Consider the following 12,606-nt stretch of genomic DNA (forward strand, 5'->3'; position numbering starts at 1 on the left):
CATAAAAACATAAATGCTTCAAGTATAAAGCTTCTTCTTTTCTAAATTAAATTTCAAGTTATTTAAAGAAAAAAAATTTGTAATTAGTATTTATCAGCTCTCTTCAAATTCTCACTGCATGTATAAATTGGCATTACTTTGTAAAAGTTGCATTAAACCCTACCAACCTTAAAATAAATGTCAGCAGATATAACCACAATTCTTTTGGAAGAAATATCCTCGAAATTATTAATTCAGATGGAAAGACTATAAGCAATATCATTACTATTGGTTGGTTTAGAAAATATATTCTGATGAAATACATTATATATCTACCATTTTTCAAAACTAGCACTACTTAAATAATTTTTCAGTGAAGAATCTACTATTTTAAATTATCTTTCAAAACTTTAAATGTGAAAATTCTGGTATTAAGGATTTGGGTTTTGAAACACATTTGCCCAGTGGATACTGTCTTGCTATTTAATATTAACACGATGGGGAAAATAACAAGAAAAGATACAATGTTGCTTCTCTTTGCTATTTGTCTTTTTCGTAAAGGATACAAAAGAACAACCGCATTCAATGTTATCCTTCATTAATTATTATCCATCCACCAAATGGCAAGATAATAAACAAGAAGCACAGTGGATACAAATAAAACTATTCTATTACTGTGAAACAATCCAGGAGAAAAATAATTGTTCACGGTAATGTAATAAAGTGCTTCTTTGAAGTAGAACACATATAATTTCACAGCTGTTGGTAATAAGGGCATGTATTCAGGATAGTCACCATCCTTAGATCCTCCAAAGGAATCATTTTTAAATAGTGATCAATGTTTAGAATTTGAATGTTATATATTTCCCCCCATGATGTTTCTGTAAAGAATACTATTTTATCCCTTCTTGCTCTATTTACTGCATTTTAGTGTGTCCTTAATTATAGAATATGCTGTTCATTTGGACTCAAATCAACGTGTCACAATCCTTACTCCAGTCTAAAATGATCAAATAGTACTCTTTCCACAAAATTTTTGTTCATCTCTCTCATTAGTATTACAACCAACTGAGATCAGTATCTTGGAAAAGTTAATTGCATGAAATAAAATATAGCAGAAGAGGAAAATAATACCTGTACTTGAAACTTCTTCTTTAATTTTCTGGTTTATTTTTGAAAAAATAATGCACACTAAACAAGAATGAAGTATAGGGTAACCCTTGGTAGTTTACAGATTAGCACTTGGATAGGTCAACTAAGTGAATCCCAGTGAGTTGCTTGATGTTTTTTATTCCTTACACTAAATATTAAAAAAAAAACAAAACAAAAAACAGTTCTAGTCAGAAAAATTTCAGTTTTCCCACTCAATTTCCCCACATTTTCAAAATGTCTTCACACTTAAAACATTTAAAGTTGACTTTTTTATCTTGCGATCTATGAATCTCATTTAAACAAAAACTTCCTCTTATGCTCTAATTTAGCTTCTCCCTTTCACTGAAAGATTTATCTAATAACAATTCTTCTTGTGAGACTAGTTATTCATCTCTGCTAATAACATCTGCATGCTCACTTAATTTCTTTTTGAATAACTGTCTCTAAATAGGTCTGTAACCATTTAGTTTTATACTAAAGTGAGTCATGACTGATATTACTGTTGTCTAGGGAACTGAATTGCACACACGCAGCTTTCCCTTCCTTGTAGTAATTTTTAACTGTGATCATTAGTTTACCATAAAGTATTTATTTTAAAATGCTTTATCTACATTTTGAAAATGTATATTTTATTGATAATGGTAGTATGTGAATTATAGTGAATAGGTGAAGCTAAGTTTGTAAAAGTATTTGCTAATAATATAGCCTAAAGTATGATTTTTAGAGGGATACAGATTTCAATTATAGATAAAAGCAATAATTTACCTCTCTTAAAAATAAAAGTAATAGTACAACTACCAAACTAAATTAATTCAATCCATTAAGATAAAGAGAGATTATTTTTGAGACACAAGGATTTCAGAAATTAAAGGCTGAAATTACAAGTAACTAAAAGAAGATCATTACATTAAGTCTTGAGGAAGCCTGATCACTTTTAGGAGGTTGTGTCATTATACTCTTGAATGAGAAATTACATAAGCATATATGTCCCTAATTAATTATTATTTAAAAATACAATGATTCCTGATGGGTTCCTATTTAATTGCCTTGAGTTGCATACTTATTTGATTCCAGGTCCTAAGAGATTCCTAATAAGGCTATTTTAAAGATACTGGTACCTAACAAGGGATATTGTTGTACAGAACTTAGTAAGAATTTAAAATAATCAGGTTCATCTGAACATGTTGACGACTCAATTTAAATAATTTAACTTTACATAAATATTCCTTCCTCACAGAGAGGTTGTTTTCTAAGTAAACGACACTTCTCTAAATTAATACATCTGTGCTGAGGAAGCAGCCATGGAGAAGAATAAAAGAGGTGTAAGTAAGTTGCAGGCAGGGGGTAGCTCATGAGTTGTTTATACAGTTTTATAAAGGTATTTGCTGAAGACTTCACGAATTGGTAAAGAACATTCCGCCATCTGAAAGGAAACTTACAGAATGTTATCTGACTATATGAGTATTCACCTCAAAGAAGTGGTTTGCACATCTGATATTCAATTTCTAGTTTTCTAGAGGAGAGGTCAGCAAATTTTTTCTGTAAAGAGCTAGATCATAATATTTTAGGCCCTCTGGGCTATGTTAGTTTTCTATTGATGTGTAACAAGTTACCACTAGTAGCTTTTAAAACACCCATTAATTATCTCATGGTTTCTGTAGGACTGAAGTCTGGGGGGTTTAACTTGGTTCTCTGCTAAGGATCTCATACGGCTGTGATCAAGATTTTGGCTCCGCTGGGCTCCTGTCTAGAGGCTCTGGGGAAGAATCGTCTTCCAAGTTCATTCAGGTGTTGTCCAAATTCAGTTCCTTGCAGTTGTAGGACTGAGGTTCCTACATTCTTGCTGGCTGTTGGCCAGCGCTTAGAGGCCTCCCTCGTAGCTGCTAGAGGCTGCTCCCAGGCCCTCTACCATGGACCCCTCCAACTCGGCACCAGAGAACTTCATGTTGAATTCCTCTCACGCTTTAAATCTATTTTTTCTGCTACCAATCAGAGAAAACTCTTTGCTTTTAAAGGGTTCACCTAATTGGGTTATGTTAGGTCCACCCAGAAAATACATTATCTTAATTACTACATCTTCAAAATCCCTTTGCCATGTGACATGACATAATCACAGGAGTAATACCAGGGAATGACAGTCAAGGGGGCCATCTTAGAATTCCGTCCACCACAGTCTGCCCCCTGGTTACCATGGTTCACCCACATCCCACATGTAAAACATTATTCACCCCAGCCCAAGGTTCCTAGAAGTCGCATCCTATTACATTATCAGTTCAAAGTAAAAAGTCCCAACACTTGCATCTAAATCTCATCACCTTGAAGTCCAAAATCTTACCTAAATCATCTAAACCCGATGAGGATATAGCTCTTGATACAATCCATTAAGCACAACTTCTGTGCAAAATTCTTCAGACATATGGACCTATGCAACTAAAGAGACAAGTTATCTGCCCCAAACACTTCCAACCTTTAAAAATTAAAAACTAAAAGGTGACAGTAAACATAGTACATCCCTATGGGTGTGTAGGATAATGTTTAGCTTTTATTGGGAAAATTGACAACTTGGTATCAATTTCAGAACTGACATTTTTTGGAAATGCTTTTTTAAAACAATTATCAGTAGTTTATCAGAGGAAAGAAAAGGTGCAGGCAATTTTTCAGTGGAAAAAGCCAAATTGAATACTCTGCCATTCTTAATATAATTTATAAACTTTCTGATTATTTGGTCTGAGTGATCATTAGCTAAAATGGGACGGTTCTATTGTGAATGAAGGGCCTGTAAGATCAAATGCTGCGTGGTATGAATTCAATGAGACTAACCTTGGACTTAAGCTTACACATTTAAAAACTTAAAACAACCCTAAAATATGATATCATTATTTAAAAATAGAAATCTATTCTAAAATCTGCGTTTATATTATAAAAATGTCTTTAGTCAGTATAACAGAATGGAGTAAATATAATTTTTCATAATTTACATTTACAGTGTATCACAGATTTTCTCATAATCTAAATAACTGTGTGGCATAATGTATCTCCCTGGTTTAAATAAACAGTACAGCTCTCCTGTGAACCATAATGGCTTGTGGGAATTTAGTTAAAAATATGGTGAGAGAGACTTGTATGTGATTAGAACCTGGAGGAAAAAAGAGAAAAGGGAGAACAGACCATCGTACTCAACTTAAGTATTCTCCCAGAAATACTACAAAATCTTTATTCAAAGGGGTGAAAAGAAGCCATTTTTTTTTAAGCTTTAAAAATAATTTCATAGCAGTTCTGGAAAGATAATCTAACCTAGGCAGCAGTGCATATTCTATAAGGGCAAATAATTTTGGCAGTATACCAAAGCAGACACGGAGATAGACAGTTCTTAATGTATCACCTAATTTTAACCTGGAAAGAAAATAAATTCTGTAAGAAGTTCAGATGGTGTCATAATCAGCCACCTAATAAACGTTTAGCAAAAAGCAAATGTTTAAAACACTGGGCTAGACTCTAAAGGATAAAATAAAATACATAAAATATTAGGTTGGTGCAAAAGCAAATGTGGTTTATGCAATTTTTAACCTTTTAAACCGCAATTACTTTTGCACCAACCTAAAAATCATACATAATCTTCAAGGGTCACTTTCATAGATGAGAAAAAAATTGTACCTACCTATGCAGGACTTAGAAATGTTGTAAAGGTATAATTACTATGTGAAAAATAGATTGAAAAAGTTGTCGGGTTTAGCGTAGATTTTTTCAATTGTGCATTATATACCATGAACTTAAACTGTATTCAGGCTATTTGATCAGATACTCACAGAATGATTGTAAGAAGGTTCCAATATCACAGGTAATGACATTTTCCCTTGAAGATTCAATTTTGTTAAATAAAAAATCTTTTCCCCCACAATCTTTTCTTTTTTCATGCGATGTACACCATACAGTCTAAACCGAACTGCATAATTTCCAATCATCTCAGATTCAACATGATTAAATTTGAATGTTTCTGTGAAGACAGGGCATGGTCCTCTCTGGATGCTGGTTTTTGCTCTCTGTTTCTTTATAGGTAGAAGAACAAGGTGTACTTGCCATGAGTTGCCACCTGTCCTGTTATATGTTGGGATATCTGTGACAGCTGTCACTGTTACCAGAAGCTTCTGTTCTTGTGAGTCATAGTCAAAAGTCACATCCAGGGTGCCGTATTTAGCTTCTGGCTCAGGATCAAAAGGTTTAGGAAGCTGTGACGATGATCCTTGAGCTGATATGTCCTGAAAAAACAAATTTAAAGATGTTCTGTTTTCAACGCTATTATTTAATCTATCATGTAAATAAATACCTGATATTTTTTTAGGAGGAGGATGTGAAAACTGTTTTGATTTGCTACCACAAAGAAAGTAATAATATTAACAGTCAACTACAATCAAAAGCTACCCTATAGGGCCAGAGTAGTATAAGTTGTAAGTTAAATTCAAAAACATATCATTAAGACACAGAATTTAATATTCACGATCACAATTATTTTCCCTTTAAAAAATTTTTTATTAAATTTATTGGGCTGACATTGGTTGGTAAAATTATATAGATTTCCAGTGTACAATTCTATAACACATCATCTGTGTATTGCATGGAAGGAGAACTGACTCTGGGTGGTGAACACACCATCACAATTTTGAGAAAGTTGGATGTATGCTTTTACAATGAGAATCGAAAATATATACGTACTTCAAAGTGTATCTCTGTTCCTTTGTAGGAAACTACTAAATTTTATTTTCAACATTATAAACAATGCAACTGACAGCTCAATATTAAGCTGGGGAGAAACAGAACGTAAATGTATAATGCTACTGAGAAAATTGGTTCCATTTTCAGAGTGTGTTCTAAAACATCCCCACCTATAATAGAATGTAAACACATTTAGGTTTGAAAATCAATGGAAATGTGAAATATGAAAGTATAAATACAAAGCCTCAAAAATATTTGCAGCCCAATATTTATTTCCCAAAACATATTTTACATCAAAATGTAAACTACATATTATTTTTAATATGAATTACTGTTGAAAATGGCAGAAGAAGACACATTTCAAAAGTTCAAGAAAGACCAAATCTGTTCATTTTAATTATGAGATTAAAAGGAATTGTACCCATTTCCCCTGGAATTGTCTCAAATTCCTGCCAATGTAACTATCTGGAATGCAACAGGAGTTTAGGCTAGTTATTGACAGTGCCAAACCTTGACCTCTGACCTTTCAACTACACCACTTGCTCCTTCAAGTATTTTAATAAATCTTAAATGCTTTTCATTTTTCCAATGTGGACCAATTTTATAATTTACTAAAATTTTCTTAACTTTACTCAGTGCCTACTAGTAGTTACTACTACTGACGCCCAGGCATCTCTTCTTGTATTTCTCAAAAGAACTACTCGAGTTATAGCCAGAAACACACTGTTTCGCAGGAGATGACACTTCAAAACTTTCCTTATAGCTGATATGACCATGAGACTCAGCTTTGGCCAATGGGAGGCAAATGGAAGTTATGTATGAAACGTCCAGATCAGGTTTATAAAGAAATTACTTGCCCTTCACTCTCTCTCTTGCTCTTCCCACGGAAGAGCAGCTACACATATGGGATGTATGGGTCAGCATGGACCATGTATATTACAGCAACACCTAGGGTATGGCGGAGTGACAAAAAAGAAGGAACTAGGCCCCTGAATGATACTGCAGAGCAAAAGCACCTACTCACCCTGGACTGTTGTTAGTGAAAGACAAGTAATCTTCTGTGGTTTTTAGCCATTGCACTAGATTCCTTGTTATAGCAGCTTAACACGTTCCCTAACTATTACACCTCCTGTGTGCCACGTCCTAATTTAAGTGGGAGAGATGCAGCAAAGAATCAAAAAGACCCAAGTCCGACCTTATAAATCTTACATGTCTACCTTCAGTGACCCACTTAATAACATGTATGAAAAAAAAAAAAGATGACAAATGAAGAACAATACTCGGGAGAAGAAACAAAGTCTCATAAAAGAATTGGGTTTCTTTTATGCAATACGATTGAATCAAGGTAAATGTAGTCTTACTCTGTAAAAAAATTTACAGTTGGAGCAAAATGTGTTAATGCATGCCACTCATAATGGTAATTAAAGATGATTAATTACATGACTTTGATTTTTCAATTAAATATTTTCTAAAATAGTGTCACAACAGCTAAGATTTTCAAGGCAATAACATTTTTTATAAGGTTGTAGATAGCTATTTCTGAATTTTCTCTTGGCACCTTTTTTTTTTCTTTTTTCTTTTTTCTGGGCATTCTGACAATTCTCGTGAAACCGAGGGTTAAAAGAGTGGGAACTTTGGAGACTGAGCTAATATTTGTATTCTTCAAATAGGCAATTAGAAAATAATCCTTCTTTTCAAAGTGTGTTAATCAAAGTTTTGACCATTCTTCAGCTAGCAACAGGTCATCAATGGAGTTTATGATCTCCTTGCCAGGGAGCTCTTCTGGACCCTCAACTCCTGTCCCAGTTCAACAGTGCACGTGGATAGGCCCTAAGATAGCTACACACTGAATGAAACCAAGACAGAAGTAAGAATTTTGTGTTTGACCAATGTGTATTAAAGGAATGGTGGGAAGCAAAATAAACTTGAAAAAACACACGAGTGAATTGTATGCTAACACACGCTATTGGAATCTAAATATTTATGTAATGGGCATTTGTTCTATTGTTTGAATACATTCAGTGCTGCTATAAAAGACACAAAACCAAGTAGGGTAGAGGAAACTCGTAAGTATTGTTAACACAAATAGCAAGTTAGCAGCTTCTGAAATGTGGGCAAAACTCACAGGCTGTGTTAGCTATAGATAATGAATAAGGAAGTAACTTGAGAGACACAGGCAGAATTCTGAAGATGTGTTAAATATAGATAGTAAAATATAGATAGTTAATAACTTGTAAGATAGGATAAAGATAGACGGAATAGAAAATATGATAGAAGAAATGAGTATTACCGATGAAAAGCCCAAGCCATGATGTCACCTCTGGGCTGACAGCTCTATCACCCATGTGATCTATTTAAGAAATGCAGATAAAACCTATGTTTATTTCGTAGGCTAACTGGCAAGTTTCACTGGTGACCAGCAGTACTTGCCCCTGCATCTCTCCCATAAAACAACTTATGTGTTTTTGGCCCTTGGCACCTTGGTTCAAATCTCAACTCTTGTCCTTGTTACTACCTCACTGTAACTGGGTAACACGGATGGAACAGTGAGACGTTCCACAGAGTGAGACGGGACATATGGCTGCGCATTCACATAGTGTGGTCCTGCCACCTGTCCCTCTCGGCATCCTGTCCTAAGTGTTAACCTCCCTCATCATGATCCTCGTACTTCTTGCTTTTTATTTGAGCTAGATTAAAACATGCACATGTGCGTGCACGCGCGCAAACGCAAACACACACACACACACACACACACACACACACACACAGAAGTGGAATCTGAGCATCTTAATTTGGTCTGTGAGTGCTCTGGGATAGCTTGCCTGGTGGTGTACCTGGAATTTCCCACACAATTTAGGTTAAGAGAGGCAATATAATACAGCTGTTACGAGCACTGTTTTGCAGTCAGGCACACATGGGTTCGAATTAAAGTTTTTAAGGACTGCTTACACTTTGGGCAAATTGCTTAACTCTCTGAATCGTAATGATTTCATTTGTAAAATAGAAATAATAACTTCCTGAAGATGAGGTTGTCAGAATTAAATGAGTTATGCATTAAATGAATTCACAGCAAAATTTCTGCCACAATTGGTGATAGGTATTATTGTTGTTAATTCCAAACTCCAGGCTTCACCATTAACTCGTTAACAATCTACACAGTCTGCAATCCTACAAAACAGCTGCCTCAAGTGTATTCAGATATAAAACACAAGATAAATATTCTTTGTGAAAAATCATGAAATACTGATGTATTAAACTTAAAATACCAATGTAGAATTTTCTTCTAAGTTAGATACTATAATACTAGAAGCAGTAGAAAAGTAGTGACAGATAATAAGTATTTTTAGAAATGATGTAAGATAAATTAAAAATTAAGAAAATTCTATTCACAGCTCTCCCTCCATTATTGAATTTCGGCAGCAGATGAAAATTCACCTGGTAAAAACCCTAACACACTAGTTTTACAAAATGCTGCCTGGGACAAAAGTTGTAAAAACTTGCAATCTAAAACACAGTAAAAGTAAATACTGCCTTATGAAAACTTCTAGATTAACTTTATAGTTTTTATCATTATAGGAAGATTAGAACAAATCCTTTTTAGAACATGGAAATACTTCAAAAGTGTAACAGCCCTATTTTTGTTGTCATTTTCACATTTTTGCTCCAAAAAAGGAAATAGCTTAAAACACAACCAATCAACCATTCTGAATGCATGATGTTATGAATTCGAATTTCATTAGTAAAACTGAGCATGACTTATCTCTTCCATATTCTATGATATGAAAATGCAAAAATGTTATTTTGAAATACTTGTAAAGCATTAAGGGGAAGCCTCCCGATAGTAAAAACATCCAAAATAAAATAATTTTTTAAAAGACACAAACATAAATAGTAATCTCAAGATGAAAGAAACAGGTAAATAATTTCAGTGTTTTATATTAAATGTTGGAAAAAAACTATCTTGAGGCTGACACTTGGGGGAAGATAATTTTTTAATATCTTGTGTATTGCTCTCAGTTTTGGGTACCATCTTCCTTTAGCGAGGAATTGAAAGATGGTTGGGACACCCTTGATAAGTCTGCTGGATACAGATTAGATCTAGGATAGAAACTGGTACCAGAAAGAACAAGAGAGTGATAAAACCTTCTTTTTTAAATTAAATTTATTGGGGCGACATTGGTTAAGAAAATTATATAGTTTCAAGTGTACAATTCTCTGATACATCATCTATATATTGCATTGTGTGTTCACCACCCAAAGTCAGATCTCCTTCCGTCACCATATATTTGATGATTGAAGGAAATAAATGAAGAAAATAGGTAAACTAGCATTGATCAGAAACCAGTTTTCCTTTTTCCTTCACCCTCTTCTATCTCCCCCCTCCCCCCTCCTAACCAAGAGTTGAGGCACAGGATTATTATCCTCCAAATAACATTCATTAATAAATTCTGTGTGCTTGTACTTACTTCCGGGCTCAGGACTGCGGTGCTGTCACTTGGCACATCTTCTTCATATCCTTTAGTATGAAAACTTTCTATTTCATGACCTGTGCTTCCTTCACTTGGGCACTTGTTGTATGAGCATCTTGGGCTATTGCTGCAGTGGGAAAACTCACATTTACTGTCCCCAATTTCTGAGGGTGTGCATGAGAGATGGGGAGAACCACTGTCATCCTGATACGGTGGTGGCTGCAATTCATCCAGTGGGGGTGTTCTTCTCATTCTCTGAATGCAGTTTCCTGATAATGAGGAAGAATCTGGTCACTGTTTCCAATTAGCTTCGACATGCAATACAGTCCACAGTAACTGTCAGTAACTTCTTAAACACGGGATTAAAAATCTGTGGCAATGTAACTGCTAGATTGACTCATGAGTTTACTTCTTCTCTGGTTCAGATGCAGAAATAAACTAATCTGGTTTCCTACTCCTCTCCTACTGAACAATAAGATCAGGAGAGTAAAAGTCATATATGAAGAGAGATTCTGTTACCATAAAAATGGGAGAGTGGTAAATATTAGTGAAAGCCCATATTTATTCTGTTCTTTCTTCCCAAATGTCCTGAAGCACACACACTTCACCTGTTCCCTTATGATCTGTGGCCTCTCAGGCCCCAGTAAGTAAAAATACGGGAGGTAAAACAAACATGAAAACTTCATTTATTTTCTTCAATTACTGAGGTGAACTTACATTAGCATTCAGCTTAGCAATGCCAGGAACTATTTTTCTACATCTATCCTAGATCCAGAATCCTAAAATGAGGGGTACTGCGAATCAAGGCCTCCTCCCCACCGATCAGCGAAGACTGAAGGCTGCGTGCGTGCCATGCGATGCCCACTCCATTCCCGGGAGGTCACTCCCTGCCCCAGTCTGGTCTGCATCCTACTCCTTCTAAAGCGCGGCTCCACCTTGTCTACAGCAGGCATTTCCACCTCCAGCAGTGAACTCGAAACCACATTTTCTTTCACTTTTAAATTATCCTTTGAATTTTTACCACAACGATTTATCTCAATGACTGAGATAAACATGTCTGTGACCAGGACCGAGGTGATGGCAGAAGGAGGATGTAAGGGAACAGTTCAGTACACAATTTAAGAACAGCGAAGTCTGTGTAGAGAAAGCCTGAATGCAATATCAGATATTAAATTTAAACACTGCTCAGTTTTCCTTTTAATGGACTATGAATCTCCTTTCTCAAAAGGGACCCTGAAAAAAGGCAGTTTGTATTATAATTCTTATAATGGAGTTTAGTTCAAATGTTCAATGGGTCTTCTGTTCTTCCTCAGATAGAAAAACTACACAAGACTATAAAACTCATTTTAAAGTTATCACAATGTCTGGTTCAAATGAAAAAGAGTAATTTGTAGGAACTTAACCTAAATTTACATATTCACTCAGAAATCCTAATTTTGGCAAAAGAAAATTAAATGTCTTCCTTAGTGAGTCTAAGATACTAACTTTAGTTTACAAAACATAAGCAAACAATAGAAAAGTTACTGAATATAGTTGGAGCTAAATTTGAGAAGAGAGGTTAAATAGATACATTGCAAGTAATAGCCAATAAAACACAATATCCCAGATTTCAGACTGGAGCTTCCAGGAAAGCTTCTGTTTTCCTGATAAAAGTAGGCAGACTCAACTGGGATGCCCTTTGTCCACTGGCCTCTCCCTACCCTCTGCCTGGAGGTGCAGCAGCCATCTTTCACCATAAAGTAACAAGCATGGAAATGAAAGCTAAGGATGCAGAAGGAGAAAATAGAAAGGGCATGGGTATCTCAAACATCACTAGGACCGTGTCTCCAAACTTCTTGATGCCTGAGACAAATAAATACACACTCGTTAAAAACAAACAAACAAACAAACAAACACTAATAAAAAAATGCCCAGCAACAAACAACTGATAGTTGGATTTTCTGTTTTTTCCAAATATATTCTCTGATAGTTTTAAAATCAATACCCTCCTCTCCATTAAAAATGAATATTTAATCTATTGAATTATATACTGAATGGTAACACATAAATATTTACTGTAACATGAAGTCAATTAAGAATTCCATAATGTACTGGTTCTAGGAATCAGCATACCACCTTTTCCTTTATTTTTCTAAGAGAGGTGATCTTTATCAGAAATCTCTCAAGATACTACCCCACAGACCTCTCTGGACAAAACTGAATCACACATCTATTTTTAACCCCATCTCCGGTAGGGGCAATGGGATTGCTATAAGTAGCTTAGATTAACCAGAAGCCATCAAATTAAAGCTGGCGA

The 12,606-nt window shown here is 35.0% G+C and overlaps 1 protein-coding gene across 4 annotated transcripts in view; it reads right to left on the reverse strand.

The window, feature by feature from the left end:
* The window catches only part of SYT14 (synaptotagmin 14), a 183,697-nt gene that overhangs the window by 47,366 nt on the left and 123,725 nt on the right, over positions 1–12,606 (reverse strand). For all 4 annotated transcript variants that reach the window (XM_019714488.3, XM_019714489.3, XM_074322503.2 and 1 more), the window contains 2 exons: positions 10,308–10,579; positions 4,938–5,387 (listed from right to left, as the gene is read on the reverse strand). In XM_019714488.3, coding sequence (XP_019570047.3) covers positions 4,938–5,387; positions 10,308–10,579 — 722 coding nt within the window. The remainder of the gene's footprint in view (positions 1–4,937; positions 5,388–10,307; positions 10,580–12,606) is intronic.

The sequence above is a fragment of the Rhinolophus sinicus genome, chromosome 11, assembly GCF_057876585.1.
Source record: "Rhinolophus sinicus isolate RSI-liver-muscle chromosome 11, RSI-T2T, whole genome shotgun sequence".
Lineage (NCBI taxonomy): Eukaryota > Metazoa > Chordata > Mammalia > Chiroptera > Rhinolophidae > Rhinolophus > Rhinolophus sinicus.